Source organism: Sceloporus undulatus, unplaced genomic scaffold (genome assembly GCF_019175285.1).
Source record: "Sceloporus undulatus isolate JIND9_A2432 ecotype Alabama unplaced genomic scaffold, SceUnd_v1.1 scaffold_29, whole genome shotgun sequence".
Taxonomy (NCBI): domain Eukaryota; kingdom Metazoa; phylum Chordata; class Lepidosauria; order Squamata; family Phrynosomatidae; genus Sceloporus; species Sceloporus undulatus.
In genome coordinates this window covers 32,182-46,856 of record NW_024802951.1, presented here as the reverse complement: position 1 = coordinate 46,856, position 14,675 = coordinate 32,182, and the positions used below count along the sequence as shown (strand labels likewise).

The 14,675-nt window shown below is 43.3% G+C and overlaps 3 protein-coding genes and 1 long non-coding RNA gene across 8 annotated transcripts in view; 2 read left to right on the top strand and 2 right to left on the bottom strand.

Moving 5' to 3' along the window:
• Nucleotides 1–749: 749 nt before the first annotated feature.
• LOC121917635 (P2X purinoceptor 4-like) lies at nt 750–8,594 on the top strand. 2 transcript variants are annotated; one of them, XM_042443742.1, is made up of 10 exons: nt 750–838; nt 1,234–1,306; nt 1,763–1,865; nt 4,144–4,224; nt 4,898–5,039; nt 6,060–6,196; nt 6,806–6,899; nt 7,238–7,303; nt 7,409–7,504; nt 7,697–8,594. In XM_042443742.1, exons 1-10 carry the CDS (start codon nt 788–790, stop codon nt 7,751–7,753), a joined length of 900 nt encoding a protein of 299 aa, XP_042299676.1. In that variant the 5' UTR covers nt 750–787; the 3' UTR covers nt 7,754–8,594. The 2 variants fall into 2 exon arrangements, with proteins under 2 accessions (XP_042299676.1, XP_042299678.1); XM_042443744.1 differs by lacking the exon at nt 1,763–1,865 and having other exon boundaries at nt 4,116–4,224.
• On the bottom strand, nt 4,935–9,200 carry LOC121917637. The gene is made up of 3 exons (XR_006101072.1): nt 8,779–9,200; nt 7,405–7,435; nt 4,935–5,070 (listed from the first exon to the last, which is right to left on the bottom strand). It is a non-coding gene; the product is annotated as an uncharacterized LOC121917637 (long non-coding RNA).
• Nucleotides 9,201–9,432: 232 nt separating this feature from the next.
• On the bottom strand, nt 9,433–14,008 carry LOC121917636 (SREBP regulating gene protein-like). The gene is made up of 5 exons (XM_042443745.1): nt 13,762–14,008; nt 12,947–13,103; nt 12,246–12,397; nt 11,946–12,059; nt 9,433–10,734 (listed from the first exon to the last, which is right to left on the bottom strand). The coding sequence occupies exons 1-5, from the start codon at nt 13,870–13,872 to the stop codon at nt 10,651–10,653; spliced, it is 618 nt and encodes a 205-aa protein (XP_042299679.1). The 5' UTR covers nt 13,873–14,008; the 3' UTR covers nt 9,433–10,650.
• Nucleotides 14,009–14,012: 4 nt separating this feature from the next.
• Nucleotides 14,013–14,675, top strand: part of LOC121917633 (RING finger and transmembrane domain-containing protein 2-like) — a 19,403-nt gene continuing 18,740 nt past the window's right edge. The window contains exon 1 of one of the 4 annotated variants that reach the window (XM_042443741.1): nt 14,013–14,099. The gene's annotated coding sequence lies outside the window, so the exon portion shown is untranslated. The other 3 variants (XM_042443738.1, XM_042443740.1, XM_042443739.1) reach the window with 3 other exon arrangements.

Here is a 14,675-nt window from a genome sequence, read left to right as displayed (position 1 = left end):
AATGCCCCCTGCCTGGTCTGTATGCGTATACAGTATGATAATAGTTGAAGGAACCTGTATTTCTTTTGTTTCCAGGATCTGTTTGCTAAACTGTCCTTTGCCCGCAGCATTTTTGACTTAAGCGCTCCTAGTTTGCTCCAGCTTCAGCTCTTTACTTGAGGGAGCAGCAGGAACAGGATGTGGGTGGATCCACAGTTGGCGATCACTTGATCCTTTCTGTTTCTGGGATTCCACATGTTAATACGCTTCCGCTTAGGGGACGGAGAGCCCTGTTGCATTACAGAGATTATTCTGTCTCTTCCATTAGATTCCTTCTCAGTCACATCCAGTAAAACAAAGGATAAGTACACAAAAGTTTGGCTGGCAGGTTCAAATTCCTCTCTGACGCACTGGAGACAAAAACGTCTTGGCTTGTTTGCTCCTCCTGTCCTTAGATTCTGTGTGAAGGCTTTCCATTCTCTCACTCACTTGAACTGGCCTTTTCTACTGCTGACAGTTTGGTGTTTCACACTGTTATAATGTTCATAAGAATATCCCAGGCGCTCAGCCTGAAAGGGAATAGATTTGTTGAGAGTGGATGGCAGGTTGTTTGGTTGCTCCCAAACTGATATTTTAATGCAATTTGCCCCCTTTGCCAAAATATGGAAGTCCTTCATGCAGGTGGTCATTTGTCTTCTTTTAGAGAGGCAGGGTTATACATGTAAGACTTAAAACTTATCCTCCCTGGAAAAAACTCATTATTTTCCCCCTACTTTTGCATATTTAGGAGGAGAATTCTGTATTCGTCATGACAAATTTGATCATCACATTGAATCAGACGCAAGGATACTGTTCAGAGGTATGTACATTCCACAAGGACCCCATCCTCAAATTTAATTGACTTTTTCTTGGATATCAGGATCTGTATTTCGAATCAATACAATCTTCCTTAATTTATTCTGGCCCTGGAACCTATCTGTCTATGGCAGAGAATTTACCTTAAGTCTGATGCAGAGTTTTGCCCTTGTAAAACAAATAATGTGGGATTCTTCCTGTTGACTCCTATGGATTGTTTCTGACTGATCCACGCACAACAGATAAAATAGTTCTGAATTAAATGTTTTTTGCCGGCTTCCATGCAGATAGTTTCAAAAGTGCTTCCTGCAGATTTCAGTGATAGCTTGAAAAACATCTCTGTTGGTGGACTGATAAGTTTTCTTCTCAGTTTGTATCTTTGCTCTTCTTCTGTTCTAGTTTCCAGATAAGACCACAACTTGCCAGTCTGATAAGGATTGCACAAAAGGATACATTGGCACTCACAGTAACGGTATGAACGGATGTGATGTTCAATGTTAGCAATTTTACTTGCTTTTTAGATAAAAACGCCATGAAGCAAGCTGTTCTTTCTCTCTGCCTCAGCCCTCCATCAGCCCAAAATATTTTGCTGCCTGCAGCAAAGCAGCAAATGGCATCCTCTTTCCTAAACCAAATGATTTTAATATCTTGGGTGTAAAATCCCAGATGATCTCCTTCTTGGTAGGAAAAATAATTTGAAGAGCTAAACAATTTACCACTGTTTTATGACACCCAGAATCCACTGCTTGAGATTACAGGCTCACCATGTTAAATCCTGCATTTCTGAAATATATGAATTATCCCTGTCTCCCTTAGAAGGAAAAAGTTCTGCCTGTGGCTTGAGCTCTACGTGTGTCTGAGTCCTGTGGTGGTGATGGTGTTGTTGCTGTTCTGACTTTTTTATGATGGCCTTTCCATATCCCTTCAGGTGTTCAAACTGGGAAGTGTGTCGATTACCCCCAAAATCACACACTCAAAACTTGTGAAGTGTTTGCCTGGTGTCCAGTGGAGAATGATGAGGAGGTACCCAAGTGAGTGCCTTGTGCAAATAGAAATAATGGGGAAGAATTCCAAAGGAGCAATTCCAGAGGATAGCATGAAGGCATCCATCAGATAACTGGAACAGCTTTCTAAACACATGAAGCCACATTTGGCTTTTCTGGTTTCAAGTTTAAATGCACACAAGAGGAGGCGAGTGCACTAGCCATGGCCTCTCTTTCATTGCTTTTCTGACATGGAGAGTGATAATCTGAAGAGGACAGCCTTCCAACATAGAAGGTGGTCTCCTCTTTGGATCACTGCTCCCCAGAACTTAGACAAGTTACTGTTTTTGACTCCTAGCATCCCTCAGCCACCATGGTCATGTTGGCTAGGGGATTCTGGGAGCTGTTGTCTAAAAGTGAGGCTTCCAAGCTGTGGATATTTCACATATGAAGGGTGATGATGGGCAGAGAGGAGAGGGCCAGCACACACATCTCCTCACATGTTGATTTAACAAAATGGGTTTGTGTGTCATCTGATGCGGGATCCTCTCTATAACATTGATAATGCCTGCTGGTTAAACATGACCTTCTGTATGATGAAGCAGCTTTCCCCAGTTTGGGGCTCTGTAGACATGTTTGACCATAATGCCATCATCTCCAGGCAGCATGACCTTGGGGAATAGAGGTTGGCATCCGACTTCCTTTGTGTCTAATCCCTTTTGCTAGCCTATAGGTAAAAGCACTGTGGTGGGAATAGCCTCTATAAATGGGTGGGGGATGTTGGTCCTCCATATATTATTGGACTGTGCCCCCCAGCATCCCTGCTCATGAACTACAGTATGTTGGATAATGCTGATGGGAGTTGCTGTTCAACAGTATCTGTTTGTTCCCCCCCCCCCCCACCACCACCCTTACAGGGTACCTTTACATAAATGTGAAAGTATGCACTTACATTGTATTAAATCAAAACCATTGTGTCAAATCCATCTGGACCATTACTGCCAGGGACAGATTATCAATGGTTCCACGGGTGCACTGGCTAGGGACTCAAGTGCTCAAGGGAAATGAAGTACATAGTTGCTTTCTCAAGCCAATCCCAAATATCCTGATATTTCTAATAATATCACTGACATTTAAGGAGAGAAAATAGGTTGATTATGATTTCCGTGCTGTTGTCTTTTGTATGTATCTCCCACGTGTGCCTAAAGAGGGCCCTATCTTTGAGACAGCTCTATAGCCCCAACCTGCCTTAATATGGCCTTGATGCTGGCTCTTAAGGGTATGGGGCTTGGGCTTTTCTTCTCGTGGTTGTTCCCCGAGGACCAAACTCAAGGTACCAATGGCGGTGGAAAGGGAAAGGTCCGTTCAGATGGAAAGAACAGTTTTGGAGAGGTGATTTTTGTCAGCACAGGTTCAACAATTTCTTCCCAGAGCTTGGATGATAACTTCTAGAATCCCTTAGCTAGGAGGCACTGGGAGTTGTAGTCCAAGGCTGCACCTCCACACTATCCTGATGCCTGCTGTGGCCTCCCTTTGGTTGTTAGTTACATAACAACAAAAAGATTTAGGTTCATTGCTTTCATGCAGTTAGTTATGGCCCCAGAATTCTGGTCAGCGTGCATATAAGAACTCAGTTTAGGACTGAAGAATATATAGCCCTCCAAATGTTATTGGGATCCAGCTCCCATCAGTCCTAACCAGGACAGCCAATGAGGAGGGATGATGGGAATTGTAACTGAAAGAGATCTGAAAGTTGCCACATTCCTCAGTTTTCATACAGCTAAAACCAAGCAGGTCTAGGTTTGAGAAGAGCCTGCATGGAAATCCATGTAAGAGCTCTATATATTTACTTTAAAACGATACAAAAACTTATATCCCATCCTTCTGGCATTATCCACACCACTTGGGGCACTGGCAGCAATGAAAAGCCATCAAAATACAATCCAAATGCAAAATTGAATAAAAAGGGATTGATAATAACTGTAACATGAAAAACTCAAGAGGCAAAGACAGTTTGAACAAGATGGCCTTTGCCTTTCAGCCAATCACAGTCAAAGAAGATGCCAGCCTGGTTCAAGGAAGGAAGGAAGGAAGGAAGGAGGGCATCATACAAATGTACAAATTGTAACTGGAAATGCTAAACCTGAGAAAAGCATGTGTTCTGCCATCTATGGCAAAGAGACGCGAAGGATGAACTGTCAGGGTTTTGACCCACTACCCTGATCCAAGTGGTCACATAACACAGCTAGTTGCCAACAAGGTGTTAAACATTAAGTGTGGTCAAATGTTTCCACTCAGGTCTTCTCTCTTTTTCAACCGTCTTTAGACCAGCTTTCCTCAAGGATGCTGAGAATTTTACTCTTCTCGTGAAGAACAGCATCTGGTACCCCAAGTTCAACTTCACTAAGTATGTATATTTTTTTCCTGAACTGCCAGCTTCTTTTAGGAAGTGGGGAATCCCTGAAGTTCTACAGTTTTTGTTTGATAGGGTGATATTGGGGTGATATTTCAGGGAAATGGAGGCATTGTTTGAGATAGCAAGGGTTCTGGAGTGAGTAGGGAGAAAGGGAACCTGGATTTATGAAAGGGGGAAATTGTGAGGAGGGAAACAGAGAAGGTAAGCTGAATTTGACTAAGTTGCCAAAAGAGAAATAAAAATAAAAATGAGAAGCGCAGTCGAGGAAATGGGAATGCTTCAGATTTATAAGATGAGAATGGGCTCTGTGGCCATGTCCTCATCTTCTAGAACATGGCCACATAGCCCAAAAAACCCACAAAAAAACTATGGATGCCGGCCATGAAAGCCTTCGACTTCACACTTCAGATTAAATTGTTTATTTTATTTATATCATATTCATTCCTCTTACTGCGGATAGAGTGGGTTAGATATCAGTTTTTCAAAAAGACAAGCCAGTCCTGCCTTCAGCCTTACAATCTTGAAAGACATCACGCAAAAAGTGATGGAGAAGGGAACATTTAAAAAATGAGGTAACTCATGCACAGAGTCTGAATGTTGCAAGCAGAGTCTGGAAATACTACTTGGTGAGCTACCTGCCATTTCGTCTTTTTTCTTTGTCCAGGCGAAACATTCTCCCCAACATCAATAGCACATACCTCAAAAACTGCAAATACAATGCCAAAACGGACCCCTTTTGTCCAATCTTCCGCCTCCGCGATATGGTTGAAGCTGCTGCACAGGATTTCCAGGAGATGGCAATTGAGGTCAGTTAGGTTACATACTGAGAAAATACAGCTGAAAAGACATTCAAGGGTTGAATTTATTTTAACAAAATATGAATACTGGCCAAGATTCTGCATTGGAGAGATGTATGGTACAAGTTCTGCCAGCAGGACTATGTGACATCTCCCGTCTCCTCTCCCTGTAATGTTTGTTTCTACCCATTTTCCTTGAGTAACCAGTGTATTTGAACAAGGGTATCTGGGTAATAGGTTTATACAAACAAGTGTTGTTTGACAGACACTCAGGCGATTAACAGCAAATGTTTAACTTTCCGGGATTAAGGTTTCCTCTGAAACAACTATACTTTTACTTTCAGTTGTAATGCCCATTGCATTTGCAGAAGACTTTCTTTACTAATTGTTTTTACTTGGCTATTTTGCAAATCTGAAGTGGGCAGTCTGCAGTATGAATCTGCCACAAATATCTTTATAACAGACTCCTCTTTGGCAATGGGGGAATGCGGGGTTCATTTTACCAACCTGTAACATTGAGGCAATAGAACTATCCACTGGATAGCACCTATGTCTTTGTGCTTTGAACATTTGAAATAAGCTGTACAGATCCCAGCATTTAAAATAGTACCTCTGAGCATAAGCTTCAGTTTAGTTTTCTTCTACTTTTTTTCTCTTCAGAATGGATTTGGAGTGCCAGGATGCATTGTTTATTGAACTTCATATAAAATTCAGCACATGCTTTGTTGCAAAAGACTATAGAGAATTATGGTGTAGTGGTTTGAACGTTGGATTATGACTCTGGAGACCAGGGTTCAAATCCTGGCTCAGCCACGGAAACTCACTCGGTGACCTTGGGCAAGTCACACTCTCTCAGCCTCATGGGAAGGCAATAGCAAACCTCCTCTGAACAAATCTTGCCAAGAAAACCCCTTAGGGTCACTGTAAGTCAGAAACGACTTGAAGGCACACAACAGTGGAAAAATAGTATTGTGTCCAATAAAATTGCAGTTTGAATTTAAATTGAAGGCACTGCTTCTGTTTCTACAGGGCGGAGTGATGGGGCTGCAGATTAACTGGAACTGTGACTTAGACAAGGCTGCTGCTCATTGTGTGCCAAAATATACCTTCCGCCGCATTGATAACAAGGATTCTGCCCACACAGTCTCACCTGGATACAATTTCAGGTAGGGAGATCTGTGGAATGGAGGCACCTCTGTTTGAGAACAGCCACCTGTGTAGAGTCTGAACTCTCTTTGGTGCTATGTAGAAGTTGCATTATCTGCCTGGCTGTTCTAGATCTCCTGGGTCTTGAGATCTAGAGCCAGTGTGGCATAATCGTTTGAGGATTGGACTGGGACTCTGGGAGACCTTAGTTCAAATCTGTGCCCACCATGGAAACCCACGGAGACACTCTGCCACCTAATAAGGAGCCCTGGCGGCACAGTGGTTAAATGCCTGTACTGCAGCCACTCACTCACAAACCACAAGGTTGTGAGTTCAATACCAGCCAGGGTTTCTGGGTTGACTCAGCCTGGCATCCTTCCGCAGGTTGCTAAAATAAGTACCCAGCTGGTTGGGGGCAATTGGCTTACACTTTGTAAACCGCTTAGTACATCAGTAAGCGGTATAGAAATGTACTTGCTATTGCTGATAAGAAGGCAATGGCAATCCACCTCTGAAGAAATCTAGCAGCAAATATGGTTTACTGGTTTGAGTATTAATGTAGTTTTGCTGTGATAGCAGGATATCTTTGTAACTGGCTGATTGCATGCCCCTTCCTGTTCCCTTTTCAGATTTGCAAAGTACTACAAAACACCTGATGGTGTAGACTCCCGGACACTCATCAAGGCTTATGGCATCCGCTTTGACATCATGGTATTTGGAAAGGTAGCTACTCTGACAAATAAAATAAGTGTGTCAACAGCTCCTGAGAACGTTCTGCATGGGTCATGAATTACACCTCTCTACTTCTTTGCCTTGGGAGGGTCCATATCTTAGTGGTAGAGCATAGGCTTGGGATGTCTACGGTCCCGGGTCAATCCCTAGCTTCTGTATTAAGACTACCAAGATCTGGGACCCACTGGCAGTTAGAATAGAATAGATATCCCCAGCATTACAGATGGGCAGACTCCGTCAAGGAAGTCTTGGCTGCCTCTACAAAAGCATTTCTTAGGCTGTCTCTGGAACATGTGTGAATAACTTGAGTATATCTGTGTCTGTCTTAGGCAGGAAAATTTGATATCATTCCCACAATGATTAACATCGGATCTGGTTTAGCCCTCTTTGGTGTGGTAAGCACTTTTCTTCTCCCTCCGTGTGGCATTCCTTTTAATCGGGGGCTTTAAAAAAGGAGCCATTTAATAACAATTCTTGTCACTACCTTTACACTTACCTAGGCAACTGTCCTGTGTGATGTCATTGTCCTGTATTTTATGAAGAAAAGATACTATTACAGAGAGAAAAAATACAAATATGTCGAAGATTATGAATTGGTAAGTTTGCAGATGAGCTCATATCCTAGTGTTTGTCGTGTTAGTCTAAAAGTCAAAAAATTTATTTGACTGGGGGGGTATTTTCTGCATTGATGGATTTGGACAGTGTTGGCCAGAATTAAGGTAAAATGTGGACTTCTTTGAGATCCAATTTGCGTCTCTTGCACTGACTTTCCTTCCCATTTTTTAAAGGAAGCCAATGCATCCTATGGATCCCAGTCAGAAAGTCATGTGTTCCATGGTGACTGATCACTCCAAAAGGCTGCAACAAACACCGTCCTACGCATTTCACAGGGAGCTAATGAATGGGATGCATCTCTCAGGAACTGACTGACTGGCCTTGACTTTCTAATATGGGTGTGGGGGAAAAGAAAACATTTAAATTATCACTGTATTACCATCACGCAGGGCTCAGACTAACTTCTGTTTTGGATGCCTGACTTAAGCCAGCAGCTCTTCCTGATCTAAAGGGAATGTGAAGATTGGGATACTCTGTAAATACTTCAACACTTTCTGTGAAAGTTTCTTCTGGGAGGTAGGGATTCAGTCTGAGGTAATTCTGAGCTGAGCCTCTAAACTGTGGCTGTGTGAAGACAAATTGTCTCTCATATTTCCCCCAGGTGGGGAAGATACACCTTGGATGCTAAAATGGTCCTACTTCTGATTTGAAACACTAGACCCATTTCCTTTTGTAGCCTTGTTGGTTGTTGTCATAGTTGGGTTGGTTCTGCTGCCATCTCTGCCCGACTAGATGCCAGTGGGGTGTAAGCGAGCTTGTTCATAGTAAGTGCCAACGTGTAAAGACATGAATGCCAGGTGCCTTCCCCCCCCCCCCCCCCCAAGAATGCAGAAAATGGGGATTATGCCAAAACTCTTTTATCAGAATTTTACCAGAACTATAGTTTAGGAAAGTCCTCAGGACACTTAAACTAGTTTGATGCATAGTCATATTTTGAGATTAACAATTTACTACTAGTCCTATCCCATATGTACACAGGAGCCATAAGTGTTTCTTACTGTGAATTGGAGATTTGGAGATAGGTGATTGAGAATGTATTTTGCACATATTATAAAGGCATTGGAAACTTTACTGTGCTTGTGTGTCTCCTTTTTCTACTGCATGGTTAGCTGGAATACAAAGTTATAGCCTTATAGTTCTTTAACTTGGCTTTCACAAGTAAATAAGGGTGTTGAAAAACCTGTCATCATATCAGCCTTTTGTGTCTTCAGCTCTGGAAGATAGGTTAGTTAATATGCTGTATTAGAAAGGTTACCTCCAGAGTGGAGACTAGGTAGCACTGGTAGATCTCATGTACTGAAGTATAAGCGTGTCTGTTGGGGTTTGCTGAGCTCCACTCTTCTTTCTTAGTCAGGGCCAGGACTGTTGCATGGCCTATTTTGTATAGGCTTAATCCTATTAATACCAACAACAGCAGACACAATGAATCAAGAGGGATTTACAATAATGATTCACTATTCAACTGATAAGTCACTGGAACTACCAACAGGATTGAAAGGACAGTCTTTGCCAAGGTAATGAAACGGTTTTTTCCCTCATGTTCAGGGAATTTTGGGAAGAAATAGTGTGCAAGAAGTGTTGAAGGCCTAGTTATCCCTCCCTAAAGTGAGAGTGCAGACCTAAAGGCACCAGAATCCCATCTGATCTTGGGAGCAAAGCAGGGACAGTCCTGATAAGTGCTTAGATGGGAGACCATCATCGGATACCAGGTGTTGTAGGCTATATTTCAGAGTAAGGAACTGGCAAAACCACCTCTTACCTTGAAAAACCTATGAAATTCATGGAGTCGCCATTAAGTCAACAGGCAGCTTGAAGATACACACACACAAAGTCATAGTCCTCTTTGGCTTCGTAATCCAATATGCTCCCTAGGTCAGAAAGTAGGAACTTAACAGGCAGCTGCCAGGAGTTAGAAATAGTATATTTTATTTTTGTCATTTTCATTTGTTACCACTGATAATAGCATGGGTAGGAGTCATGGCTACCTCTAGGAAACCCTGTGGGACCTTGTACAGCTTCCTTTTCAAGCACAACAGCTCCAGATTGTGTTGCTGAAGAATTATAAAGTGAGGATGAACTAGCTGGTCATCTCTGACTGGGTAATGCCTAAGATCTGTGTCTATTACTGACTGGATGTGTTTAGAGGGGACTTACTTCCCCATTTCCTTACCTTCCTCATCCCTATGAACTGGGAGGAAAATGACAAAAAAACCCAGCTGAGATTTGGACACAACAGCTAATCATATCCTGGTTTACCATTATGTAGTTAATAAAGTCTTCTTTGATTAGGATCAAGCGTAGAGCATTCTGCACATTTGGGAAATTTCATCAGTTACCTTAGAACCACTGAGAGCAGCATAGCATCTTGGGCTACTACCTTGTCCCACTGAGCAGCACAACACTGAACGAAAAGCCACAAGCATTTTCTTTCAATGTACTGAAGGCCATACACAGACCACAACAGCCAAAACCATAATTACATCCAATTAATTAATTTCCAAATTAAAATTTGCAGAAATTCTTCCTTTCCTCCACAACGATGTTAGAAAATAGGGTTTGGGATGAAGTGCTGTTTGCCAATTCCTTGCTGACATGTCCAAGAATGGCACACATGTAGGACAAGTTGACTTAAGTCTAGGACAATTCATCCCAAATAAATGTTTTTTGTTTCACACCTGACACCCTGCTTCAGGAAATCAAATACACCTTAAGCCAATACTGTATGATCTCAATAAATAATATTTACATAAAAGCTATTGTCCTACACAAAGGATAGCATGCTCTTCCCACCTAATGGGTTTGCAGTCTTTCTTCCGCGCTGCATTTGTCCATTGGTCCAAAACAGGCCAAGAGATATAACTTCTACAAATGTCTTTCAACATGGAACTTGACTGACCAGACCTGTTATGTCTGACTATGGTCCTTTGGATCCAATGATTGGGACACAGCGTCCTGATTCCATTTTTCAACAGAACGGAGATGTCAACTGTTCAGGGAAAGGTCTTCCATGAGGTGAAATCAAATCCTGGAGTATGAAGCAAGTCAAAGCAAAGGTAGCTGTGATGTCGCTCTTCCTTTTGTTGCAATTCCATTTCTCTCACATTGGTACCAGCTTATTCAACAACTTTCACACAGACAAAAGATCAGGGGGGTACTCCCCATAACAGTATTTGGCAATTGGGTTCCGATAGGTGTTTTCATGCTGGACGCTCTGATCAGAAAAGAAAGAGAAGATGTCTTAGGGAAAACCAAGGACATACAGAAAAACTGTTCACCAGGGACACTACAGGGAGGGAGCACAGCTGAGTAGTGGAGCACAAACTTTCCATGAAGAAGGCCTTGACATCTCCAGATTTTGTTTGCACAGAAAAAATAGTGATTTGGGCTTAGGAAAACAGATTTCAACAACATTTTTACCCACTCACCCAATTCTTAAGTGCAAAATATCGTTGAAATGTGTGCAAAAACTCTTGCAGTTTCTATTCAACAGGGAAAACCTTGGAAATTGTTACTGCATGCAAAAGTGTAAGCGAAGGTTCAATTTCCTAGCAGGACCAGAGTTATCCTTTGGGCTGCACACTTCTCCAAATTTTGGAAGCAGTTCATGACTCAAATAATGTGGGCATTAGAGAGAGCGGCAGACAAAGCACCAATTTCCGTGTTTGTGAAGGAAAAGAATTGTTGCCAAGTGATATGACAGATAAGAATCTACTTTGTCCATCTTTAGTCAAGGCCAACCCTCACAAATCTCGAAGAGGGGATTAAATGCCTCCTTGCCCACTCTGTACATTACCGTTATCACGCTTTCCTACCCTGCAGGGATAGGACAGATGTAGACAAAATGCCTGGACACTGCCAGGTGGAGCAATTCTTCATCACATCCTTCAAAAGCTTCTCAAGCAGAAAACCTATCTTTATGTACAAGTCCTCCTTACTAGGTAAGTATGGCTGACTGCTTCTCTGACACAAGGAATCCTCCTTTGCCCCACACATATCCAACCCCACAAAAATCTCCTCAGCACTTATAAAAGGTGGGGGGGGGGACACAACTTCCCAGAGGCTCCAGACCTCCCCCAAACCACTGCAGGTTGCCTACTGTTGAAGTTGTAGCCATACCACCAAATTTGACGTGGCTTAAAAGCCACAACTGTCTTTGAAAACAAGTTGCCCATTTGGCAGCAGCCACAAAAAGAGGCAAGGAAGCTAGATGCTGTAGGAAGGCTATGTGTTGTTACTGCAAGGTAACCCAGTGGGTTTCCATGGCACAGCAGAGATGGGAATCCTGGTCTCCTGAGTCCTAGTCCAACGCTCAAACCACTACACTAGAGTCGTTCTCTGACTGTGTGTTCCTCCTAACTAACAGGGACGTTCTGGCCAGACTATTTGTGTGCTTTCCACAACCAAAGGCTTCTCCCTGCTTACCTGTGATGAGGTCCTGCATTTTGCCAGACACAACTCAAAGTGATCTTCAACTGAAATGAATAGGTTCTGGAAGGCCACAGCTGCTCGATTCAAAAAATTTTCCAGGACCTGTTGCTGAAAAAAACCCCAGACATTTTGGAAGGTAAGAAAGGCAACCTGGAAGGGAAAGGAGTGCCCACACATATCCTGCATTGACTTTATGCAGTTTTTAAAATGTATCTTATATTTATTACAATCATATAAACTTCCATGTTTGTTATGGACACCACTTGTGCACCCTTAAGATCGAGTCCTCCTTACCTTGTTGGGCTGAAGGCAGCAGGAAACGCATGCCTCATACACGCTGCAACATCCATTTGACAGGCAGCTGTCGCAGCTGTACAGCTTTGTATTGGGCGCCTCCACGTTGCAACAACCATTCACCAAGACGTCCTTTCTTTCACAGATGTAACCTACATCCCCAGAAATGTAACAGCAGAAAAAGGGAGGACTGAGGAACCCTGGATATTTTCAGGGAATTAGGAATGGAGCAGAGAAAGAGGCAGGGCCTTGCCAGGAGAGTGTCTCTAGCAAGACGCCTACAGAGAATCACAAAGAATGGGTAAAATGCATCTGAGGAAGTAGACCGAAGTCTATGAAAGCTCCTGCTGGCAATTTCTCTCAGTGAATCTCAAAGGTGGTTCAAGATGTCTTGGTGTACTGATTCTACAGACTAACATGGCTATACTGTATCTTTTAATTCTATGGGTAGAAGTGTTGATTTAAAATAACCTCTAGCAGCTTTCCCTTCTATCAGAACCAGAGCCTTTCTATAGACACTCTGAAATACTTGGATTACAACAGTGTTCTCTGCTAGCAATACACTTGCTGGGAACATCCACTTTTCCTCTAGGTACTATGGGGATAAGGGCTAAACTCAGACACTGGGGGAGTCCAGTGGGGCTCTGGGGCAGAGGATGGCCCATGCTTTAACCAATACACCACTGAATGAGGACCCTTACCCAGTTCATCTGTGATCAGCAGCTTCCCTTGGACAGAATTTCGACACTGGTTCCCCTGCTGACTGCTGTTCCCTGGGCTGAACTGGACTTTCCATGCAATCGGGTGGTCTTCGTCTTGTGAGGGGGGGATGTTTCGGTCCCAGAGCACTCTCTCCTCCTGAAGCAAAACAAAGCAGTACAGGAAAAGTGTTGGCAAAAACTGGACCTTCCTAGAATCATAAAGGGCCACCCAGTCCAACTCCCTTCTGCCATGCAGGAACTCTCAATCAAAGCATCCCCATTGACAGATGGCCATCCAGCCTCTGCTTAAAGACCTCCAAGGAAGGAGACTCCACTACACTCCAAGAAACGAGTGTCTTCCGCTGTCAAACAGCCCTTACTCTCAGGAAGTCCCTCCTAATGTTTAAGTGGAATCTCTTTTCCTGGAGCTTGCATCCATTGTTCTGGGTCCTGTTCTCTGGAGCAGCAGAAAACAAGCTTGCTCCCTCCTCAATATGACATCCCTTCAAATATTTAAACAGGGCGATCATATCACCCCTTATGCTTTTCTTCTTCAATCTAAACATCCCCAGCTCCCTGAGTCCTTCCTCATAGGGCTTCATGGTTTCCAGGCCCTTCACCATTTTAATCGCCCTCCTTTAGACATGCTCCAGTTTCTCCACATCCCTTTTGAATTGTGTTGCCCAGAACCGGACGCAGTATCCCAGGTGGGGCCTGGCCAGAGCAGAATCGAGTGGCGCTATGACTTCGCTGGATCTAGACTCGCTGCTTCTCTTGATGCCGCCTAGGCTGGCCTCGGGCGCCCGGAGCCTGACCTGCTTGAAGGTGCTGCTGAGGAAATAGATGAGCGAGAGGCCGAAGACGAGGCCCAGCACCCAGCGCTTCCTCAGCAGCCTCCGCCAGACCAGCGCCAGCAGCTGCACCATCGGGAAGCCTTCAGCCGGAGCCCGGAGCCGGGGAAGGCCTCCAGGCCGGGCCCGACGAGAGGGAGCCGGACATCAGGCCCGGCGGCGGCAGCGGCTCCCCCTTCGCCCGCCCCTCCAGGGCCCCCAGGGGCTGACTTCCGCTCCGAGCCGGAAGTGACGTCTGGGGCCGGGTGCGGACTGGCGCCTACGAACCGGAAGTGAGGGGAGAGGAGAGCTTTGTCGTCCAGGTGGGAGCCCCGGGTGCTTTCTGGGCCTCGCTTTCGCCTTGTGAGGGGCAAAGCTAGCCGTCAAGAAGGCCCTCTCTCCTTGTTAGAGAGATGTATATATATATAGCAATTATATGTATATAGCTTATAGATATATATCTTATATCAGCGTTTATATATATGTGTGTGTATCTTATAGTTTAGCATATGTATCTCTCTCTCTCTCTCTCTCTCTCTATATATATATATATATATACACACACACACACCTTATAGCTTAGCATATATATGTACGTATCACACACATATATAATGGCATAGCATATATGTGTATATATTTTATAGCTTAGCGTATACATTTTATGTATTATAGGTTAGCATGTTTATGTCTATGTATACCTTATAGCTTAGCATATATATATATATATATATCTTACATTTTATAGCTTAGCATATAACTATCTTATACATAATATCTTAGCATACATATGTGTGTATGTGTATATATATATATATACATATACATTATCGCTTAGCATATGTGTGCATATATATCTTATATCTTAGTGTGTATGTGTATATATATATATATATATA

What these genes read in the sequence shown, in the direction of transcription:
- LOC121917635 (XM_042443742.1), top strand. Translation starts at nt 788, where the DNA reads ATGACAAATTTGATCATCACATTGAATCAGACGCAAGGATACTGTTCA. An exon ending in CATTGGCACTCACAGTAACG is followed by an intron (nt 1,307 to 1,762) that starts GTATGAACGGAT and finishes ATATCCCTTCAG; the next exon opens with GTGTTCAAACTGGGAAGTGT. An exon ending in ATGTCGAAGATTATGAATTG is followed by an intron (nt 7,505 to 7,696) that starts GTAAGTTTGCAG and finishes CATTTTTTAAAG; the next exon opens with GAAGCCAATGCATCCTATGG.
- LOC121917636 (XM_042443745.1), bottom strand. Translation starts at nt 13,872, where the DNA reads ATGGTGCAGCTGCTGGCGCTGGTCTGGCGGAGGCTGCTGAGGAAGCGC. An exon ending in GCTGATCACAGATGAACTGG is followed by an intron (nt 12,398 to 12,946) that starts GTAAGGGTCCTC and finishes CTGGGGATGTAG; the next exon opens with GTTACATCTGTGAAAGAAAG. An exon ending in GCTGCCTTCAGCCCAACAAG is followed by an intron (nt 12,060 to 12,245) that starts GTAAGGAGGACT and finishes GGTTTTTTTCAG; the next exon opens with CAACAGGTCCTGGAAAATTT.